The sequence below is a fragment of the Barbus barbus genome (assembly GCF_936440315.1).
Source record: "Barbus barbus genome assembly, chromosome: 34".
NCBI lineage: Eukaryota > Metazoa > Chordata > Actinopteri > Cypriniformes > Cyprinidae > Barbus > Barbus barbus.
The window spans coordinates 9505983-9529862 of NC_136762.1; the positions used below are offsets into that span (position 1 = coordinate 9505983).

At 38.9% G+C, this 23880-nt stretch overlaps 1 protein-coding gene across 17 annotated transcripts in view; it reads left to right on the forward strand.

Annotated features, from left to right (window-relative positions):
• Nucleotides 1-23880, forward strand: part of LOC306853891 (RNA-binding protein Musashi homolog 2-like) — a 274331-nt gene that overhangs the window by 133199 nt on the left and 117252 nt on the right. For all 17 annotated transcript variants that reach the window (XR_013782779.1, XM_079391568.1, XM_079391569.1 and 14 more), the window contains exon 7: nucleotides 18043-18091. Coding sequence is in view for 16 of the 17 variants with exons in the window: in XM_079391568.1 (XP_079247694.1) it covers nucleotides 18043-18091 (49 nt within the window). In the remaining variant the exon portion in view is untranslated. The remainder of the gene's footprint in view (nucleotides 1-18042; nucleotides 18092-23880) is intronic.

A 23880-nucleotide genomic window follows, 5' to 3' on the forward strand; every position in this document is an offset into this window, starting at 1 on the left:
TGTTATTAATTTAATCTGATATTTTGTTCCTACTGAAATAGTTTAATAAGAATTTATTTGGTTAATTGATTATTGATTATGCAAACTTACTTTTATGCATACTTAAATTTCACACATTCTCCACCTTGTTTGCTTCTCTATTTATTTATTGGTATTGTGATTTAATAAATACATAAAATTTGATAAATAGATACCCCAACAGCTGTTGTTTCTTGTCAAAAACTGTACAGTCATGCTTGTCCTTTACCAAAGTTGAGTTGAGTGCATGGGAGTAGATTTGTGCTCAAAAGATGGAGGACTTGAAAGAAAATGCATGTGTGTGTGTTTGGAGCACCCCTCAGTGGACCACTCTCATCCTCCTACACACACCCTCTGCTAACACATCAAGCCTGCGTTTGTGTTACAGAGAGAGCGAGAGAGAGACAAGCAGAGAGGGAGGGAGACACGGCGCGAGATGCAGCCAGCTCATTGTTTCGCTTTCACCGTAAATAACGTCATAACTAAGAGGTCGTTAGCGAGTTTGCGTTTCGCTTTCCCTTCCTGTCTGCTTCCCCCTCGACTTTTAGATTTTTTTTTTCTTCAAATGTCAGGAAGAGGATGGGCTGCCAGTCCATTTGTTAACAGTTTCATATATTTTTCCCTACGAGGCAATTTTATGCAATGATATTCTCATCCTGACAATAGCGAGAGAAAAAGGAGAGGAAAGCGCTATTATTGCCTCGCTCCGTTGACTCAATCACGGCCCTGCTGAACAGCTCGCCATCTTGTCATTACGGTCTCTTTATTTATTTTTGACTCAATTACACTCTCACAGTGCCGTCCCACTTATATCAGTGGCGAAAAACACACACACACTCACACACATTTATTGCTTGATTGAATTAAATATGATATTACTAAAGCACAACCTGCAATATTCAGTAAGGAGAGATGCACACACATTTCTCTTAAGGTTTTTTTTTGCCGGGAGAAGCCCGACCGCTCGTTTGCATTCATTAAAGTCTCTCCCTATCAGGTCGCCTTTGGTCAGCCATTATTTTCCCTACAATAATGGAAACGTATATGAAGAATTTGGCACCAGATCGGGGCGACGGGGATGCCGGGTGGTCTAAGCGTGAGCGAAATATATTAATTCTCCTCTTGTCATTTTTGCTTGGATAATTCTAATGTTGTCATGGTAATTTGGGGCCGGGAGGCAGCAGGTCACTTTCCAAACAGAGAGCATGTGCGGTGAGACTGGATCCTTGCGAGGGGCTGATAAGGCGCCGTGTGCAGCCTTCAGCCTCATGATGAATCACCCGCTTATCTGCGCAGACCCAAAGAGCCGGCTACCACCGCACGAGACTGACAGAGAGAGAGAGGGAGGGAGAGAGAGAGATTTGTCATTATCAGCAAATAAGGGATAAAATGCTTGCACACAATGACAGCCATGTTCCCTATGCAAACCTGCTTGAATACCTGAATGGTGGCGCTATCAGTGCACACCGACTCTGGGAGCTTCGGAAACAAAGTCGCAACATTTTTATCATCTCTGTTCAATTTTCTTGCCATTGTGCGAACGTATTCGATGCGGTTTGTTCTGGAAGACATGTGAAGCCCGTTATGGGAAAACTGATTTTGTTTAGGTGACTCAATCAGGGGTGGTTTATAGAGGAGACTGGGGTTAGTTAGTTAGTTATCACAAAGACTAGTTGTATCTTGAGAACATTAAGAGCTTGAGTCTAAAGTCAAATCAATTGTTTAACTATTAAATTTAGCTGGAAATCTAAATAGTCTCTTCCAGGGTTTGCGAACCCTTGGAGATTTGTAAGGGAACTGCAGGGTGCTTTTGAGCTGATAAAAATATAAATAATAAAAATTTAAATTTTAAAATAAATATAATTTTAATTGAAAAGATTACATATTTATTTGTTTTTTTTTTGCATGTCATGTGGTCATTAACTGAAATTCGACACCATGAACATGAATTAAATTATTGAAATATTAACTTTAAATCTCAGGGGTTACTTCAAGTAAATATTTTTAAGTCAGAGAGGTTCACCTGACAAATAGTTTGCGAATCCCTGATCTATATAATGGTGGGTTCCATTGTGACAGCTTACCCCATATAGTCAAATCTGTGAACTGTATGTTGACAACTCCTGCAGGCGATACCAGTGGAAGTATTTTAGAGCTGCGTGATAAATTGATGACGATCATTATCGCGATATAATTTATAATTTGTCACGATAAAACAATATGAAGAGTTAGATAAATGTTTGAAATAATGTTTATGCGCAAGAAGCGGAAAGAAACGGCGCTCCTCATTTGAGCCACGCCACATGGACCGTAAAAAAAAAAAAAAAACTCAGTCAGAATATTTCAATTTCACCATATAAAAATGAAGTTGCTACAATTTTTACAGATGTTACTGGTTTTGATAATGAACAAAAAGTTACATCTGCACCCTAACTTATGCTACTATCAAATGTGAATTTCTAAGATACGGTAATATTAGAATAAAGGTATTATTGTTATTATTATTATTATTAATGTTATTAGGCAACACAAACCTGTTTCTTGATTTGAAAGAGTATCATTCAGTAGAACATGCAGACACTAAGAAATCAAATTTTCTATTAAAGGTAGGGTAAGTGATTTCTGGTAGCCAATGTTGATATTTGAAATCACCAAAACAAACACGCCCTTACCCTAAAAGGGTCTCGCCCCTATTTTGATAGCTCCACCTCACACATATGCAACCCAGGCAACGATTATGCAAAACCAATGTTACTCACCTATCAAGAAGAAACAAAGCACCTCGGCGTCCGATTGCAGGCCTTCCCGCTCCAGCGCTGGAAAGCTGATCTGATATTTACCGATATTTATTTCTCGCCTTATCGTAAGCCTTATTTTGTGCTGCAGATGTTTTCCTTTTTTGTTTTTTTTATCCGCCGTCTCTATCCTTCTGTCGTCACTCGGCTTGGCTAATGTCCGTCCTGTGTATTGAACGCTCTCTCCTCCCCATCACGAGTAGACACGCCCCTTACTGCTGATTGGCTTACAAGTTTAGGGAAGTCGTGGCCTAATGGTTAGAGAGTCGGACTCGTAATCCAAAGGTTGAGGGTTCGAGTCTCGGGCCGGCAGGGATTGTAGGTGGGGGGAGTGAATGTCCAGCGCTCTCTCCACCTTCAATACCACGACTGAGGTGCCCTTGAGCAAGGCACCGAACCCCCAACCTTTGGATTACACATTACACTTTGCACCCCGGGCGCCGCAGCATAAATGGCTGCCCACTGCTCCGGGTGTGTGTTCACGGTGTGTGTGTGTGTGCACGTTGGATGGGTTAAATGCAGAGCACGAATTCCGAGTATGGGTCACCACACTTGGCAGTATGTCACTTCAGTTCACTTCACTTTATTTTGGTCCTCGGCCCAATTCAGTTTTCTAAAGCGTTTTTGAAAAAGAACATACCCCACCTTTAAGATATTTATTTTGACAAGGAAAATTAAGGTCTGGTTTCTAGAACTTTCTCTTTGGTGCAAAAATCTGGCTTTAAATTGAGAGAAATAAAAATTGGACATTTATCGTGATAATTATCCATATGGACTGATATGAAAAAAAAAAAAAAAACGTTATAGCCATTTTTTGGGCTATTTTGCGCAGTCCTAAAGTTTTCAATAGGTTTTTGTAGCCAATGTTGTACTGACATTAAAAACAAAGTTCCCAGAGAAATATTCACTGGAGTAAACAAAAAAAAAAAGTGTGACAACTAGCCACGGTCTCTGCTACCCTCAGGGAAAGTTTAGTATCAGTGTGTTAGTGTATCACTGAGGGATTTTATTAATACGTAAATACAGGATCTCTGTGTGTTCTTGCTTATTAGAACACGGTCACCCACCGAGTGTAAGGTAGGAGGGGATTAAACGTGCACACACACATGCTGTTTGTCAGCTGTACGTGGACTTCCTGCTAAACGGATGCTCACTGCCACAGCACTACTGCCTCTGGGCAACTTCCCCATCTCTCTCCTCTCTGTGTGCGTGTGCGCTGAATCGGTAGTGAATAGCCTGTGATAACTGCTGATGAGGTGTCAGAATCCTGAAAACAGGATCCTTTATTTTTCACACATATTGTCGGCGATCAACCTCTCCACTTTTCAGGCCGTTTTACATGGTGTGGAAAGGTTGCCAGAGTACCAGTGGTGGAGAAGCTACTTTAAAACTATAGCTCACCAAGTTACAAAATACTCATGATTTAAAACGGTTCAACAACAGTCAAGCTGCTCTTTTGAAAAAGTAGTTAGCTACACTAGAAGCTAATAACAAGCAGAACTACAGTAAAGCCATTTAAGTGGGCAGGATTGTTATATCAGATTTTATTTATATAGTCAATCTTTAACAACGCTAATAATTTAATAACAGTATTAAATGTTGTCTTTAGCAAATCTTAAAAGGTTAAATATGATTTTTATACTCTACAATGTTGTCATGCTGATGTGATTCTTTCTTTCTTTCTTTTCACCATCTGGTTTTCCCCGATGTAGCGTTTAGACTCTCTTGAGAATCCGTCTAGAAACATGAGTTCTCATGTAATCTCACGGCTTTTCATTGAAGTTCGTAAATGAATCACTGTCTAAAATCGTGCCGCATGGTTTCCGAGCTCTAATTAGAAAGCCTGTACGCTTTTCTTTTATTTAGCACATCGCTAGCTCTCTGTCTACAAGCTGTAGTCCTTCCATTTGTTCATTAGTAAGATTTTTATGTATTAGGAAAATGGAAGAAATGTAAATGGCAACGTAATAGATATTCATGAACTTCGGGAAGCCATGCATATGCATGAACTAACGAATGCATAATTCAATTCAAAGTTGCAAAGACTGATTCAGCTCGATTCCTGAAAGTAATAAGAGTAGGAGAGAAAGATGGAGGCAGGGACAATGGAAGGGAGGGGGAAGCTCTATGCTAAAAATGTGCCCAATACAATATATAAGTTTGGGGACTTAATTGTTTAAGTATTGAAAGAGGTTTGTGCTCTTTCTGTGGTGTGGACTCTTTGTCGCCTTGGGTCATGCACAACAATTCCTTCTAACCTCATGTTCTTATGCAACTTCCTTCAGAGTCCTTTTTCGGTGTGAACAGAGCAGTATGGCTGAGGAATCCCATTCTGATGCGTTCATTCATTATAAGTCATTTCTGCCTCTGCGCGCTGTCTGAAAAGAAGCTCTTTTGCCTGCTCAGTCCATTTCAGAAATATAATGGAAAACCCACCAGAACAGCTGAGGTACACATTTGTCCTCCCACCCCACTCTCTCTTTCTTTTGTTTCTCTCACTCTTTGATTCTCTTTCTTTCAGGCTTGAGGCTTCAAGTATTTGCTTTGACCCACCTCAAAAAATTCTTATCCTAAGTCAATACAAATTCAAACAATTAGAATGATTGGCACTTTCCCAATTCCCCTAAAGACGTCTGTTTCCTGTTCAAAGTCAGCAGAGATTTTATTTAACTGGAAATAGTTAACTGAAGTGAAATGGTTCTTAAAGGCCTCCTTTCAATAAAAGATGTTGTTTTCTTTCACCTGGTGGCCCCTTAGTAATTTATGTCGTCTCAGAGCAGGTAGAATGAAGGTCTGTTTTGTGATCCATTAAATGTTAAAGGAATATTCTAGGTTATTTTCAAGCTAATGTCTATGTACCACATTTGTGCCATGCTGGCGATGACTACAATAATTCTTAAGACTGTGCTGGTAGCTTTTCCCCCATGCAATTACGGTTAATGGAGAATGAATACTTTGCAAATGGAAAGATTGAAAAAAATTGAACAATCACCCATCACCCAGTGAGCATTTTAAGTCTTATTCACTAATAATCTTGAAATCTGCCCTAGCTGTACTTGTTGCATTCAATAAAGACAAAGCAGTGTCTGATTTGTGAATTAATAATTCTTTTGAGTCAGATCTTCTTAATGATTAGGTTGATCCAGTTCGTGAAACCAGTTTGAATGATTCATTCATAAATCTGACTCGGGTATCCGGAAGTATTTGTGTATTATGACTTCGATTTCAGAGAACTTGGAATATATTGCACAAGCCATATGAACCACTTTGATACTTTTGTTTTGCATCCTTTTTGAAGCTTGAAAGCTTCAGTGCATTGCATTGATAATCGCATTCTTCAGAATTTCTTTTTCTGTTCAACTAAAGCAAGGAACTCATAGTGAGCTGAGTAAATAATGACAGAATTTTTGGGGGGTGAACTATCGCTTAGTTTTTTGTTTTTTTCAAATGGATGCTAGTCAAAGTGACTCCTCAGTGTGAATGTCCTCTCAGTGTCTCCTCAATTCTTTGGCCTGGATGAATGGAAAAACGTGACGACTTGGCAACCGCAGCTCAGGAGACTTTAAAACCCGCTGAGATTTGTCAGTTTGCACCGTGCTGCTGCCCACAATGTAAGAAGCGAGAGAAAGAAAATGGCAGAGAGCGGTAAGACTCCTTTCAATCTCACACACTGACAGGGTTTTACACTGAATGGAGAGCTATGCACCAAATATTAGCAGGTTCACGTGAGCTTGGCATTATCTGCAATAACATTCACTCTAGTATTCACTCTATGGCTGTGACCTTCTCATTATCTTGGTTTTCCTTTTCCCATCCTTTTCTTGTCTTGTTCTCAGAGGCCATTTTCGGTCTGATAATAATTCTAATTGAATAGCCATTCTGAATAATCACCTGAAGGCTTGATATCACATTCAGAGGAACATTGCCTGAATCTGTTCAAATGCCATTTTGTTATACAGTTCCATTCAGTGGCGCTCTGAGTTTCAGCGTTTGATTGTTCACTCTCTGAGCTGTTTTTTCTCAGGAGGCCTTTCTGCTATGCTACAGGGGCCCTCAGAAGAACGAGTGGCCCGTTTTAGGCTTTTGAACTCCTCATTGAGCCTGGCTGCTTTCCTATCCACCTCCACAGCACTGTGTTGCACATGCATGTTCATGAGAGCCAACAAAGCAGCAGACTGAAACTTCAGAGATGCTTCGTTCTACTTCAAGACATAGTGTTTTCAGAGTGTTTGGTGGGAAAATACTGAACTCTAGAACATCTTGAAGGATTACAAGAGGATAACGGCTGTCTGTTGACACTTAATTTGAATAAAATGTTTAATTTTTTGGCACCATAGCACATTAGTCAACCGTATTTATGGAATAATTATTTCTTATTTATCTATTTTTTTGTTTTTGCTTTAGATTTTTGTCTTTTAACAATAATGTACTCTACTGTTGAGAAGTTTGGGCTTGTTAAGATCTTATGCTCTCCAAGGTTGCATTTATTTGATGAAAAATACAATAAAAACAGGAATATTGTGAAATATTACACTTTAAAATACATTTTCTGTTTGAATATATTTGAAAATGACAAAGTTGAATTTTCATCAGCCATTACTACAGTCCTCAGTGTCACATGATCCTTCAGAAATGATTCTAATATGCTGACTTGATGTTCAAGGAACATAAATCAATGTTGAAAACAATGCTGCTTTTTTGTTGAAAATGTGATACATTTTCAGAATTCTTTGAATATTTCAAAATGGAGCATTTATTTTAAATATGTTTTTTATAACAATGTAAAACTCTCACTTTTGATTAATGCTTATTTTCTGAATAAAATAGTTAATTTCCTATTTTGTAAATTTAGTAAATATTTAATCATATTCATTATTTTCAGTTAATTTTAATGTAATTAAAATGGTATCTAATTTTTTTCATATTCACATTAATGTTGATGAAATATTTTTAACTAACATGTTTAGATTACTCCAAAAAATCAGACACAATGATCTCCTTCCCACTAATATATTTTCCTTCAAAGGCTTAACAATAGCAACGTTTAAGATTTCCAGAGAACTTTAGCAGTATACAGTCTGGCAAAATCGATATAGAGGGAGGGAGTAAAAAATCAAGGGTGCCTGTGGATGGACAGATGATATCAAGAGCAAATAGTGTTTTTCCAGTGTGAGAGACTGAAAGCCAGGATAGGAGGAAAGTAAAAGTGGCTCATCTTTCTCCTGTCAAAAAGTCGGGAGGATTCTCCCACCATTGCCTTTGTTTTTTAATTCACTGCCAGCGCTGTGTCAAATAATATGGCTTTCATCTCAAGTGGCTCCTACCCTCCACTTTACAATTCTACCTTTGTGTTCACGCTTCAAATAAACCCCCTTTGTTCTGCTTTCCAACACTAAGAAATCTGCATCACTCAAGTATATTAACTGAGGACTATTACTGTCACACAGAACTGCTCCCTGGGCTCTAGTAAAGACTCCCTTGACAAAACCCCCAGTCATGTTAATCCAAGCATTAATAAATGGAAAGATGTACAACTGTATTCAAATTGTGCTCTGGTGTTTCATCCTCAAATAAAAGGAACTGGATTGGGCGGGAGGTGTCGTGATCAGAGATCTGTAGAAGTAACAGTATCGCAGAGTATAACGTTTTTAGATTCGCCATTGTTCTGCTCTTCCCCTACGTGTGGCGAATGTCGTCATATTGAATCTGCAGTTAAAGAGGCTTTAACTGCTGAGCTAAATAAAGAGCTACAGGGGGTAAGGATCTGGCGGGAACTGTAATGAAATGAATGCCGGGATATAACCCTTAATGCTTTCTATCAGGCACATACATCTGCTTCTAATATAACAAGAAGCGCATCCAGCCACCAGCCTTTGCGTAAGATTGATATTTAGTTTATTGAAATCCAGGAGTTTCGCTCGTCATTTTGCACCCGCTAATGTTCATAAGATCATTGGTTGGCCCCTGCCAGATTTTGTATTCACTTGAATATGGAAAGGTTGAAGTCTTCCTTTTTCTTTTTTTGGCGGATGTGATTTTGGCTCCACCGACTAGCGCAGAAGGTGAGTTCTCAGCTGTTTGAGCCCACACCTCGTCTATCGCTAGCTGTAAAGGACGAGCAAAAATGTTATTGCTTTTTTCATCACGGTTAAAATTACACTGTTTCTTTCTGAGAACGAGCTGAAGTTTCGCACTCCCAGTCCACTACTTCTGCAGTGCGGCCATCGATCCGTGCGGATAGGTGCGAGGAGGCGGGGGCTGGGGGCAGGAAGTGAGTAAGCGGGCGAGAGATAGCAAGAGGGAGAGAGTGAGGGAGAAAGGTTAAGCTTGCTCCTCGGCCGCTGGCCCGGAGGTTTGCTGGGGCTTTGCCATGCTGAGGTGCCCGGCTTGATTCCACTCCCATTTCATTTTAGAACGAAACAACCTTTGTCCTGCTGTCATTTCCCTCACACACGCTCCGTGACCTGCCACTCACACCTGCCATAATGAAAGCTGACAAGTCCAGATTTGCTCTTAAATTTGTGGATTTAAACGGAAGGCCTGCAAGTGTTTCTGAAACTCTATTTACATACTAATTAACTGGCTTAATTACTGAATTTTCAGATGATTAATATCATTATAATACTTATGTACACCAAAAACACCAGATGGAGAACATACTGTGGCAGTTAGATTGAACAGAACATTAAATAAACAGAAACAATAGTAGTATATTAAAGAAAACCATCTTATAGTTTTTTCAACCTTTTCTCAACTGTCACATATTGGGAATATGCTTCATTTTTTGTTATTTTTTTTTCATGAGGTTAATTAATTTATTTTTTGATAAATTGTTCTGGGTTGAATAAAGGTTAAAAATGTATTTGTTTTCTGAATGAACTAATTTATTTATTTATCTATCTATTTTTAGGGGGGGGGGGGGGGTATGTTTTTAATATATATTTAATCATATTTACTCAATTTTATAGACCAGGGTAGAAGAGCACAATGCTTTACCTGTGTCTTTTTTCTTTTCTTTTTTTAACAATTTAGTAAACTGCACTTCCTGTCTTTAAAGTTCAACTTCCTGTGGAGTATGGCAAATTCTATTTAAATTCACATTCGTGAACCAATTCTTCAACCCAGAATTTTGAATCAAAGTGGTTGCATGAATTATAAACTGCCGTATTTTTATTTATTTTTTTCTGTCACTTGTAGATAAAAAAAACAAACAAAAAAACACCCCCATGTAATATCCTGCTCATATTTCTCTCTCTCTTTTTTTTTTTTTTCTTTTCCAAACCACCATTTTGGCTTGAAAAAACAAACCTTATCTCCAATTGTTGGTGCTACTAGAGAGATACTAGAGAACTTGAGCCTTGCTTGCTCCCAGGCACAATACTTCCTGATGGGAAGGGTCATTCACCATGCTTAATCAGGGAAGAAGGCGGATCAGCTTAGCATGTTAAAGTGCCATAAATAAAATGCCATTGTGACCTGTTGGTCCTGAACAGCTTGCAAACAGAAATGGAGGGTGGGATTCATCAGCAGGCCCTCTGGTCAACTCCACACTGTCCTGACAGCGCGGATAAATCTTAGTTGGCCCACTTGTGCCGTTCCAGTGTCATGCCTTGAGCTGAGTGGAGTAATGACTGTCTGTAACATCAGCTGCTGCCCGCTTCTCCAGGCCAGGTTCTCCTAATGCCACCCCGTCTCTGACCAGGGGCTTTCTGGCTCCACGCTCACTCTCATTCTGTCTGGATGCAAGCCGTAGTGGCAGTCTGTGGCTCACTTGTGTCAGAGACACTCTCGTGAGGCAGGAAGCCTAAATGTGTGGTCCGTTGTATTTTTGCAACTTTTTGGTTTATTGCAACACTTCAGCGCTGTCGCTGCAGTTGTGTTAAGAGGTAGTTGATATGCAGTAGAAACTTTGTTTCCCTGAGCACTCATACAGGAGCCAGCAATCTGTGCCAAGCCCCCTGTTGTCACCTTCTCAAGTGCACCGCACATTGACAGAGTTTGCACACTCCAAATCTCGCATTACTTGCACATTTCCATGCCTGCAGGAAATAAATGATACTGGAACAAGCAAAGTTCTGTTCAAACTATTTTTATTTACACTGAAGCGTCTTTTAAACCATACATAAATCAGCGGATCACTTAAAGAAAAGTCTTTTACTTTACAGCATTGTGAGAAGGTTGCATTTTTTTCTAGTATCTGGGAGCTAAAATCTGAAGCTTGTTCCAGAGAGTTCTTAGGCCTTTATCGCTGATGTTTGCTTGCCACCCCTAAAGTTGTTAATAAAAAGAAGGTCTGCTTCAGTGTTTCCAGATCAGATTACGTCACCTGCAGTGCCGCACCAGAAGAGACATTGAGTCATGTTCAGTGCCTGGGAGCCGAGCTGCCATGTTGACAACTCGCAATGCCACTGAACCAACTGGTGCCCTCTTATACAGAGTATCGACGTTCGGATTGATCATGTTTGAGCATCCTACTTAACTTGACGCAGGTACATTGGGTCAAACAATGGTGTGAATTTGGGGTGGGACTGTTTGTTTGCCCAACCAAACACAGATGGTGAGAGTTCTTGCAGCCTGTTTGAAACCAGTAGTTATTTTTTCAGTTCTCTTTTATCGTACAGAAATTACACACCTCGCCTCCAAGTATCTGAGTAAATGAGTGAATCATTGATTGATTTTCAGTATATCAGATGTGTTGTGGATTTGACAAGAATAAAGTTCTACACAATGTTCCTCAAGGTCACAACACGTCATTAGACACAAATCGGTCAGCTTTTGCTTTCACACAATAATTAGTGTCTAGTAAATGAATCGTGATTGTTTCTGGTTCTTGCTCACAGACACTGATGCCAGGATTTACACAGGATTTCAGTCCAAAGTTCTGTACACAATGTTCATACGCAATGGCTCTGATAATTAAACCTTTTAAGGGCATAATGAGCTTATCGGGGGGGGGGGGGGGGGGGCTTCCTGTGGAAAGCGATCCTCTGCACCTAATCTCATCTGTTCCTCATTTTTAGATTGTCAGTTAAGAGCGTGGATTTACATACAATTACATCACGCCTCGTCAGCGTGACAACGGCGAAGTGACGATGAGTCGATAATGGCATGGAGTAATCTGCCGTGATGAGTGATGTCCGGGCTGTGGATTTTGAGGAGGATGTCTGGAGTTTAGCATCCTGTTAGCATCCTTGTGTTGGTCTTTTGCCTTTTATGTAGATGTCTGCGGCGCCGAAAGTTGCTGAAAACAGATTTGCCGCATGAGCGGCTAGCGCTGGCACTGCTGGAACTGAAATCACTGCTTATCCTCCCTGCAAAAACAGTGCCGTAATCCCCACCTCATAAAGGGCCTGTTGTTTGTCAAATACACTGTATGTGTTCCCATTTCACATCAGCGTTTTGTCACGGGTGGACCTGAAATGAGTTATCAGAGCTGCAGGTGTAGACATTTGACATCAGAAGGAAATAAATATCAGGTTTAGACCTGTGCGCACCGCTTTTGATATATCAGAGCAGCTATTCTCATCAATTATGGATTGGTGAACCTTAACCACAAATGTCCATTCCTTGGAAAAATGGGAAAAATGTCTCCTTAGAGGCAGCGCTCGGTGCAGTTTCATTCTTAAATGGCTTCTGGTGGCTGGATGGCAACATGTTTGCAGAATCTAAGTGGCGGTGTTAAGCAAGGACAGATAGTTGGTGTTTTTAGCATTTTTCAGAGAAAAAATGTGAAATGATCTGACTGCAGAAAGAGTGTCTTTTTTTGCCATTAAACACCAGGAGAGCCTTATTTTTAAAGCCATCCTTTCTTTTTATTGGGTTGTTTTGATCCGGTGTACATTAATTGCATTGTTTTTCCGTCATCACGAGTATAGCCTAGAGCTGCGCATTTAATCACCACTGCTAAAAGCGAATGAAGAATGCGCTCAAGACGCGGCCACAAGCGATCGCACTCCACAAATTACGTACGAAAAGAAAGTGACTCCTCAAAATTAGAGCTGCCGAAACTGGATCCATCGTCCTTGAGCAGAAAAGAGAGCCATGCTCCTTACACATTGATTTTTCCAGCTAAAGAAAAGCGCAAAAACAAATGAGAAGGGAAAAAAAAAACCCCCGAGTAGCCGTGAGCTGGAGGGTGTCTGCGGTAGATGAGGAAGTAGATTCTGCAGCTGACGCTGATAGTCACTTCCAATTCCGTTATGCAAATAAACGTCTCTCCTTCCACCCAGCCGTGGTGCTAAATGAGACCTGCCTTTGAATATCCATTTCCTCGTCCGCCACTGTTTATTTTTGATCGCCAGGGTTGTTTGCTCGATCACATTCGCGTAAACACGCATGCACGTGTATGATGAGGTGCTGGAATGCGTTCAGACTTCTCTTTCATGTAACTAACCGTACCATTGATTCACCTGTGTGTCCTGCATCCGCAGAGACATGTTTACTTGGACTGTTTCGTCTGGTTTTCCGCTTTTGGCCCCATATTTTGTCAATATAGCAGGTTGTTTGTGTTTGTCGCTGAGTCTCAAGATCTAAAATAGTTGTCAGGAGCACTGTTTGTTAGGGCAGGATGCCTCTCATGAGCTGCTTCTACAAAGTCAGAAAGTCAGTGGCTAAATATATGTATATAAACAGTACATATGCATACATACAGTATGTGTGTGTGTACAGTATAAGTTACATGTAGGTGTGTTCAATTTATATTGAATTTATATTTAATTTTGTAACTTAATATTTTTCAACATTTTACATATTTAAAAAAAAAATAGCTATATATTATAAAATACAAAATATTTTTGAAATTGACATTAATTTGTTGAATGTAATTTCCATTTAAAAATGGTAAGAATGCAGTTAGAGGCCCCACTGGAAACTCTGTGTGAAGCTATTGTCGGTTTGTATTGCCCATCCTCTCTGCTTTCTGTAAATGCTTTGAGTCAGAAAACCCACTGATGCTTTTGTCCCCTGATAAATAATTCAATGTGTCTGATTAAAATTTTTTGCAGCATGTGTTTTGGAGATTTCTGCCATGGTGTGACAGGCACGCACACGTTAGTTTGACACAAGGAGAGAGGTGGAGTCTGTTTTTCTTTCCTTACTGTCTGAGATTTAGCGAACGGTGATATGGCAGGTGGTAGATTCCACTCCCTGGCGGCTGAGTGAATTTAACCAAGTGTTGGATTGCCTTCTCTCCATCCCTCGCCTACATGTAAACACAATCTCCCCCTGTCTGACTGTGCTTCCGCTGGCTTGTATTCCCCCCTGTCCTCCCGCTGATACCTTCCACAGTTAATAAAAAATGGCCCCACAGACTTTCCAATTATATTTCTTACTTAAATGAAAATGTTGTCAAGCAGCTTTGCACAGCTGCCATACAGGAACACACCGATCGAGACTGCACCAGGTTTACAGAAGTGAGCTAGCCATTTAGCTTCAGGACAGTTTGATAGATGCACTTTTTTTTTTTTTTTTTGGAAAGCATTTTTATGTTGATGTTTTTACCTGATCTCTTTGTTTTGGCTTTTTATTTATTATTTTTTTTTATTATTTCTTCTATTTAAATATATCCAGAAAACTGTGAATAGGAGCATTTCTCCAAAATGCTCTCTAAACATTAACGTTTGAAGTTTTTTAACCTTTTATTTATTTATTTGCTTTTGTTTTGTTTTTATATTGGGCTTTTTAATTGCATTTTTAATTACATTTTTATTTTTCATGTATTTATTCATATAATTTTTTCAGAAAGCTATAAATGAACCATTTGTAGATTGAGTCCTTCAATGTTATTTTTAAGCATCCAAAACAACTGGACCAATGGCAAATAGAATGCAGTTGTTATTTTTGCTTTTTTTTATGGTGATGCTAGTAGCATGGAAATGTTCAGTTCAGTTGTAAACATTGTGTTTTTTTCTGTTGGTTTGAGGTCGGTTAGTATTTGGCCTCTGGTTAACTCCAATGCATGTTGTGTTCTCTGGCAATATGAGGTCACAACCACCCGTGTGTTTTCTTCATAACAGTTCAGCTATAAAAGCCCATAAAGGCCTGTGTCTCTGCTAATAAGAAGAATAAATCTCAAGGCGAGCTACAGTTGGCTTTCTCAGCTTACATTTAAACGCAGTTTTATCGACACTCAGACAGGACCTGGCCCTTTCATGCCTGTCATAAAACAGGCATTACCGTGGCATTTACTCATTGTGCCGGGTGCACAGCGTGTATTAGCCACTGACCAAGCTAAGGACGGCCAGTAAAAAGGCCACTTGTTCAGTCAATTATCAGTAATGGTGTTTAATGGCAAAGTGGCGCGACCACCTAGGGTGTGCCACGGGGGTTTTTAATGGCACCGTCCCTCTGGGCCTGGGGAGAATTTGCTCAATTTGCCATCCTGCACTGTGTGCTGCTGCGTCCTTCCAGACGCCGCGGTCGGCTAATTAATTCCCCACCACATCGGAGCGGTGTAAGGCCACTTGTTTCGCATCGATCGGCACACAACGAGCCCGGGGTCCCGCCATCCCGCGGCCCCTCAGACTTGCAAAAGCTAACAAGTAAAGGTCAGGGCCATTTCGAATGCGGCACCGTCGCATATGCATGCGCCATTACCCTCGCAGACTCTCCGGAACCTTCTGCCACCCCTCTAAGAGAACTTAAAATGCCCCTTCCTCCCCCCTGCCGCGTTACTAGATAGGAAGAACTCTAAGAAGAGCTTTCTGTTCTTTTCCATGAATCTAGTCGCCCCTTTTTACCTCACCTCTCTCAGCGAATATAAAAGCAGGACTGTTATCTGTGGGGGCCGCCCGGCCCCCTTACATATTGAAGAGACAGCTATTATCCTTCAGGCTTTTCTTTCACAGAAGGAGGAGATAGTGGACCTAAGATTAGGCACAGACCAGGTGTGGGACCACGCTCACCTTTGTGCCATGTCTGCATATGTGTGTGTGCCCTCAAGAGCTTCTTATCCCACAATCTGATGGCCGCTGGCAGGTTGAATCTATCCTTGAATACTTGTCCCCCTATTGAAAGGCTGAATGGGTCAGGGTGGTTTGAAGGCAGCAAAGCAGGACTAAAGTGTGAAGTTGTGCATTAGTTCATCGAGAATAACTGAAGAGCTTTTGAGAATATAAACATTGAGGGTAAAATTTTAAGCCGATATATAAGGGATTTGATTGTTTTTAATTCAGATTTTCAATGAATATTATCTTATGATATAAATGTTCAATTTAATATTAGTATTTTACACATCAATTTCTGTATATTTATACTAATTTATTTATTAAAATTATATTATTGTTTACTTTTTAAAAATTTGTATTCAACATTTCACATTTCAGTTTATTTACTATATTTAAATGTCATGTATTATAGTAATTGTAAAGAAGTAATAAATTATTATTTCAACTTTTCATTTTTTCGTTATATTTGTTGTTTATTTTTTGTATTTTTATTATAATTTTTAATTAAAATTTTCAGTTTTCACTATATATATATATATATATATATATATATATATATATATATATATATATATATATATATATATATATATATATATGAAAAATGCGTACATATGAGAAGCTTTTTTTATTAATGCCTCAGACTTTATATGTCAAAGACATGTGACATAGGTTCTCACTGTAGGAGAAATATGGAGTGAGGGTGAGAAAGAGAGAGACTTCATGCTGGTTATGGGGAGAGACAGTTACATATGAGCCTGAGTCAAGGGCTGTCTCCTCCCATCATGTGCATCAGTGCAGCTGTAGTCAAGAGTCTCTCCTCTTTCTGGACAGAACTATATGCTCTGGCTACAGGCCTATAAACTAGCGTCCACCAGCATGGACAACATAATTATAGAGCCGACATACATCATTGTGATTGTGAAAGGCAGGCATGATGGTTTATATTGCTGCATTATAATATTACACATTTTATAGAATCTCCCTGCTAATGCTAGTAGTTTCTCAGAAAAATCGATTTGCATTGGCATCAACATTTTCATTAGATGCTATGATGTTTTAACTACATACTGCAAGATAGAAACTGAGTATTATCAAGAAACCACCAACCTGGTGCCCAAAGACTTTTTGCAAGAATAAACAGCATGTTTATACAACATGTGAGGGATGATTCTTGTCTTGTGTTCCTATGTATATGTATACACATTCATTCATTCATTCATGGTGTATCATACATATAAAATGTGTTTCCCTGAACATAGAGTAGAGCGCTGTTTTAGAGGAACATAAATATGCATTGAGTGATAGCGGAGGATAACAGATTTCCCTCAGCCTCTATGAGAGCGCCAGTCAGTTTGATCTTTATTGGAAGTGATTGAGGGTGATGAGGATCTCTAAAGCTCGCAGCTCTATTGTTCTCTATGGGGCTCTATGACTGATGGCTCCTTTTGTGCCGGGAAGGTGTTTTTCCAACCGCCTGTACTTTAGGGCTAATCTCAGGGACCTCAGGAAGGAGCAGTGGAGTGTGCGTGTACGTCAGCATGTGTACGCCAGGCATGGCATGCACTTTTTGTGCATTTATTAGAGTGCGTGCATGTAATGTGAAAGAAGCAGAAAGGCGCATGTTCAGACGTACTGTGGGATGTATAAAACCTGTGTCAGTGTGTTTGTGAGTGAGAAGACTATGGATGGATGCACTCCGAAACGTGTCCTTGCAGACAGGGTTTTCCTCAAGGATGAACAGGCCTCTGTCAGGGTCAGACAGGATGGTACCCTTGGGCCCATGGAGGGATATCATTCCTCACAGAACATGGCCATGAGCAGCTTTCAGATCTGTACGAATGTGTAAATGCTTTTAGGCTCCAGTAGTTATCCATTTAAGTAGAAGTGCACAAGATATTACAATATCAAAAAAGGCTGTTGTTGAATACCTCAAAAACCAGAAATTTCAGAATTCTTGATAGCTGTTTTGACAGCTAGGCTCAAACCAGGCAACCAAGCTGGGAAACCAAGCAAACCAGCTTAGGCTGGTTGAAACTGCTCTTTCAGTTATTAATATTAGTATAATAAAATTAGTAATATTTGTAAAAAAATTCAGCTAATTAAAATAATATGCAGATCTTGTAATTATTCAAGCAAGTAATATTAAAATATTATTAATACGTAATAAAGTAAATACAGTCGGTCTGGTATTGTTACTTTTTTTTTATTCTAGTGTAAATTTCAACCAAATCACTGGAGGTTTTGACATTCCTTTACTAATTTTTCTCTCTGTTCTCTTACAGGTAGAAGATGCGATGCTTATGTTTGATAAAACTACAAATAGACATAGAGGTAAGAGTCCATTTGTTTTGTGTGTGTGCATATCTGTTTGTGTCTTTGCATGTGTGTGTGTAATGTTATTATGAATGTCCTTCAGTTATTCTGTGCCGTTAGTCGTGCAGTTCAAAGTTATGCTCTGAAGCGTGAGTTTTCGGTAGTAGTACAGGAGCCCTTGTGCTGTGTGTTACATTATAGCATTATATCTTCAAGGACGTTTAATTTAAGCCCTGAAGGTCAAGGCTAATATGGTCCAATAAAAGAGCAGCAATTTCCACTGTAGCCAATCCATCGACTCTATTTGATTAGTCCGACATTTACCATTGGATGCGCAGGGTGGAATGTTTCTCGGTCATGTTCACTCGCGCCTGCAGGCTTGTGAGAAATGTATGATATCTTCAGACTTATGATATACTGAATTTGAGGTTATTGCTCACCTGAGTGATGTTTCTATGACTTTATTTCTGAGACTTTTGAAAGAATGAGCTTAGTGGAGTGTTACAGGGCTTTGGGGTGGTTTTTTTTTATTTATTTTTGCCTATAGTTGTGATTTGAGTCACGTAGTGTCTTTGATGGAGTAAAGGAGGAGAATGAGAGTTTAAGGGTGCTTTCACACCTGCCTCATTTAGTTCGGTTGAATCGCACTAGAGTTTGTTTTCCCTCTTGGTGCGGTTCGTTTGGGCAGGTGAGAATGCAGCAATCGCACCAAAAGCGGACCAAACAAGCGTACCGAGACCTCCTTGAAGAGGTGGTCTCGGCACGCTTTCAAACGAACCCTGGAGCAGTTCGTGAGAGCAGTTGTGGTGAGAACGCGATCCGACCTCAAACAGACCCAACTGCAAAAAGAACTGCGCATTTTTGGATTAAACCAGCTGCCGTAGTCAGCTGCGCTGTGCATTATGGGATGAGGAAGTGTTTGTTGACAGTTTGCAGTTTAGCATGGCAGGTCGTGGACAAACTTGGGGTTGTGAGGAGGTGCGGAGCCTCATAGGAATTTGTAATAATAATGTAATAGCAGTGTGCTGTCTGCTGCATTTTACTCCTGTCTTTGTTTACTTCCGGGAGCACCGTTGGAATTTTGCCGCACGCTCTTTCTGATCAATCGAAAAGCAGTTTAGGGAATGCGTTCAAAGACATTAGACTGGCCTGTCTGAAAAGTAAATAAACTCTTGTTTGTTTAAACAGCGATGATTTTTGGATTTATAAGGGCTAGATTTATGAGGTCTCGACGCTTCAGAGCTGTCTCACGTCCATAACATTTTAAAGATTAAGTTTATATCTTATTGTAATTTATAAATGCAATTAACTTGACACTTAGTGTACAAAGCTAACTTATGGCAATGCTAATTATGAACAACAGTTCATCTCCATTCTTTGCTCTTATCCACCATAAAAATGCGTTACGGACGTTACATATTAAATATGCACACTGGCACACATCTTTACCTCGTTGCTGATGACTTATAGCCTGTGTATGGCTATACTGCTGAAATCTGTTTTAGGCTTTCCATATCATAACATTTTAGAAATGAATTCATTCTAACATGTAAGAAATTGCATTCTCAATGAGAACATCGCGGAGATTGAGTCTACTGTGCGGGCCAGAAATGCACAGGCGGACTGAAGGACAAATCGTCAACTTCTTCAAATGTCATATAATGTTCATTGTCAATATTATCTTATTTAAACGTTCAATGTGTTTCAAATATCTGCGCTGCATTCATGAAGAGAGCAAGATTTTGCGTGTTCGGCACGCGCATGCTGCTGAATGTGACGCGCAAGAGATGTGCTGTGGGTTTACATCATTCTTTCTTATTTGTCTAAATATTTTTCTTCATTACAAATATTGTTTGATTTTATTTTGTATCATTGCATGTTAAAAATAATGCACTATGCTATGCATATGCTATAGACATTTGTGAAACTGCAATCTTATTCACAGTCTATAACATTTTATTATTTGTACAATAGCCTATCAGCATATTTAACTTAACCTGTTCTGTATCTGTGTTATTTAATGCATAAGCGATTTATTAAAATAAGTTTATGAGACTCATTAAAACAAGTTCATGACTGCGACATCCGTTTAATCTTGATCAACAACAATGATCAACGAATCGGAGCAGCATCGGCCGTTAGAATATTTTAAAACATCAAATAGCCTTCAAGTTGCAGGTTATAACTGCATCTGTCTCGGATGTAGACTGTTGAGGATTTATTTTAATGCGGATCCTACACTCATAGTGTTAACCTAATATAAATGTGATCTCTAGGCTATTATTCATATTCAAGTGTTTGTGTGGAAAAGAATTAATGATAAAGCATGACAGGGAGGCGCCCTCGCGACCACTTGCAATTTTCCCTGATAATGAAACAACTTAAAATTGGGTGCCTTACATACCTGAGAAATATATCTACAGAAAGCTTGTCTACTTTTGAACCAATTCAAAACTAAATCAAATACTCCCTGATTATGTCATTTGTGAATGCATTCTCTAAAGGTGGCGCGTCCAGGAGATTTCGTGAATGTCACTTTTGCAGCCGACAAGGACTCATGAAAACATTAGTTTATTAATACAAAAATAATTTGTTATTTTTTTCATAATCATTAGGCTACTTTTGCTTGTGCTTTATGGCAAACTTTATGCGTGTGCTTGAGCGAGGTCTATGCTCATTATGGAGTATTATGCTACTTTATTAGGATTTAAACGTTTCTGGTTTGTGCATTGTAAATCTATTGTAGTCTACGGACGCTTCATAAATCATATGCATACCGTCGCGCATGTTTGCCTCGTTGCTGATGACTGATAAAGGTCTACTGCTGTGTCAGGCTTACTGAATCATAACATTTTAGAAATGCATTAATTCCAATAACATTTTAGAAATCGAATTCTCAGCTCGCCAAAAATATTTTAAATGCCATTGTCAACATTATCTTGTTTAAACATTTTATGTGTTTCAAATAACTCTTGTCGCTATCTGCGCTGCATGCATGCAGAGTGCAAGACTTTGCATGTTCGGCGCATACTATGGGGTTATCATTTATTTATTTATTTATGTAAATTCATAATAACAATGAAACGTTGCTTTTGCAAAATGATGAAAACATACAGGATGCGCTTTCTGTCGTCTCTGTGAACTGGAGCGTGTCTCCAAAAAGAACCAAAACTCATCATGTGTCTCGCATAGAGAAATATATCTATAGAAAGATTGAAATGTCTACTTTTAAACGAACCAATTTAAAACGAATTTAAATGTATGAAGGTTGCATTTCTCTCTAATGGCGCGTCCAGTGGTCCATACTGTGGAGATGCGAGTCAGCACTGTGAATTTCTTCTTGCAGCCGTCAAGAAAACATTAGTTTATTAATAAATAATTAAAATGGCTCCTTTTTCTATACATTAATAATCATTAGGCTACTTTTGCCTGTGTTTTTTGGCAAATTTTATACGTGTGCTTGAGTGTGGAATATAGCCTATTGAAGCTTAGTATGTCTATAAATTTAATATAAAATGCGCGATTTAGTTGAATAGCCTAATGGCTTAAACGAACGACTATAGGGCTGCAACTAACGATTATTTTGATAATCGATTAGTTGGCCGATTATTCTTTCGATTAATCGATTAATCGGATTAAAAAATATTGACCAAAAAAACCACTATTCCACATTCTGCCCAATGTCCTTCAAACAAACGTGACAACTGAATGCTATGAAAACATACAGTGCTTAATTTATTAGACCACTTATCATAATAAAGAGAAAACATATTTTAGAAATTTGTCAAAAATTTGTTTAAATTTAAAAATGTTATAGTCATTTATTGGACATAATAATAAAAAATGTCCTCATAACAGCTTGCATTCTTGCTGGTATTGTTTATGTACTTTTTGACTGCAATTGGGTATCGCGAAAAAAAAAAAAAACTCAAATAAAAAATACAAAAACAAAATAAGTGCTCTGGTTTTCTTTCATAGATAACAGCAATAATGATATTATAGCATTAAAAATAGCCTACTACTGTTACTAAAGAGCTTACACATATTGGAGTACTAACCAGTACAGAAAGCCGAAAACTGATTTTGGTTATCACCAATACTGTTACTTTAGAGCAGCAGTGGCACAAACCTTACATAAACACATTGTTAAACTTACATAAATTTGTTAAGCATTGTAAAAATTGAATATAGTTTAAACCTCTATTAAAAATTAAAATAATAAAGATAATAATAAAGACGAATAAAAACACAAACTCAGTGTTAACCAACAGGTAAGAGTAATGTTCTGCAGGAACTACTTTGATCACAGTCACCTCGTCATTTCTTTATCCTGTAAAAGGCCGTTATGGAGCGTCTCATGTTTATATTCAGACAGACAATTACACGCTGTTATCCCTTTAAAGTTCCTACTCTCATAAAATATTTTAATTTATTTTAAACCTTAAATTAACTTTCAACAACAGATAATTCAGCACAATGGATATGTTTGCGCTGAAAAGCCTATTAATTGTCTCCCTCTCTACTGTGTTCTGTCCGTCTGACGCGCGTGCGCGCGCCCGCCGCGCCGGCGCTCATTCGGTATTTTAAACTTAACACAGACTGTCAGGACGGACCTTTATGCAAAAATGGAAATGCTCGCGTGAATTTGTGGCATTTATAGATAAGGATATGACCGTAAACTGAACGTTTTTGCGCTGAGGACGCACACGCATCTGTCAAAGCGCCTGACAGGGCAAGCCATTACTCTTATGCATTAACTTAAAGCTTAAAATAAAGAATTATCATGTTTTGGGCAGCTTGGATCACGTGCTTCTCCGGCAGAATCTCATTCTGTTTCCTCCACTATTTTTAGATGCATTTTGTCCATAGAAATGCATTATTCAGTGCCGTAATTTGACTAACCAGCTGAAGTTGGACGTGCACTGTGGGCAGACCCGATTAATCGATAATGAGAATCGTTGTCGATGATTTTCATAATCGATAATAATCGATTTTATCGATTAGTTGTTGCAGCCCTAAACGACTAGTTAACTAGAAAAATCTTTAGTGGGTGGCAGCAGTATTAAATAGTCGGATGAATTACGCTTTCAGACTGGTCAAGTCCGTAACGGAGAGATGTCACGTCCGTATCACTGATTTGTTTTCCTCTGAAACACAAAAACTGAAATTTAAACAAAATTGATATTTAATGCTTTGTAAATAGCAAACCCTTCTCCATTCAGCAGATGTTGCTGCTTCTGGGCTGTGCATTGTAATTCGCAGAAAGTCTACAAAGTATGTTGTCTCTCAGAAACTCGTGTTATTTTTAGTCACGTCCGTAACGCATGTTTTTCCCCCCCCATTTATCATATAAAACAGGGTTATAGACTGATACTTTTCTGATGTCTGGACTCAGAAAAAAGAGATGGTTTAATATATTGGTGATAAATATAATTTATGATAATTTATATTTCAGATTTTGACTGCAAATGTCACGTCCATAACGGTGGAATTGACCACATATCAAATTATTTAATTTACAAGTGTCATGTTTGTGATTCTTTTTTTTTTATTCATGTAAGCTATAGCTTCTGACCTTTAGATCAAAACATAGTTTATGACATCGATTACTGCTTTATTTAATCAGAAACAGTCTAAATGTTATTTATGCATTTTACTTTCATTTTATTATAAGTAGACCAACAGCGGCCCCTATGGAATTAAAACTCCTTACCGAATGGGCACTAGGACCTGGGGAGGCTGCAGCTACTGCCACTGCATGTGCTATTACGGTTTACTCTATCACACACCAAATGCATAGTTCTGTA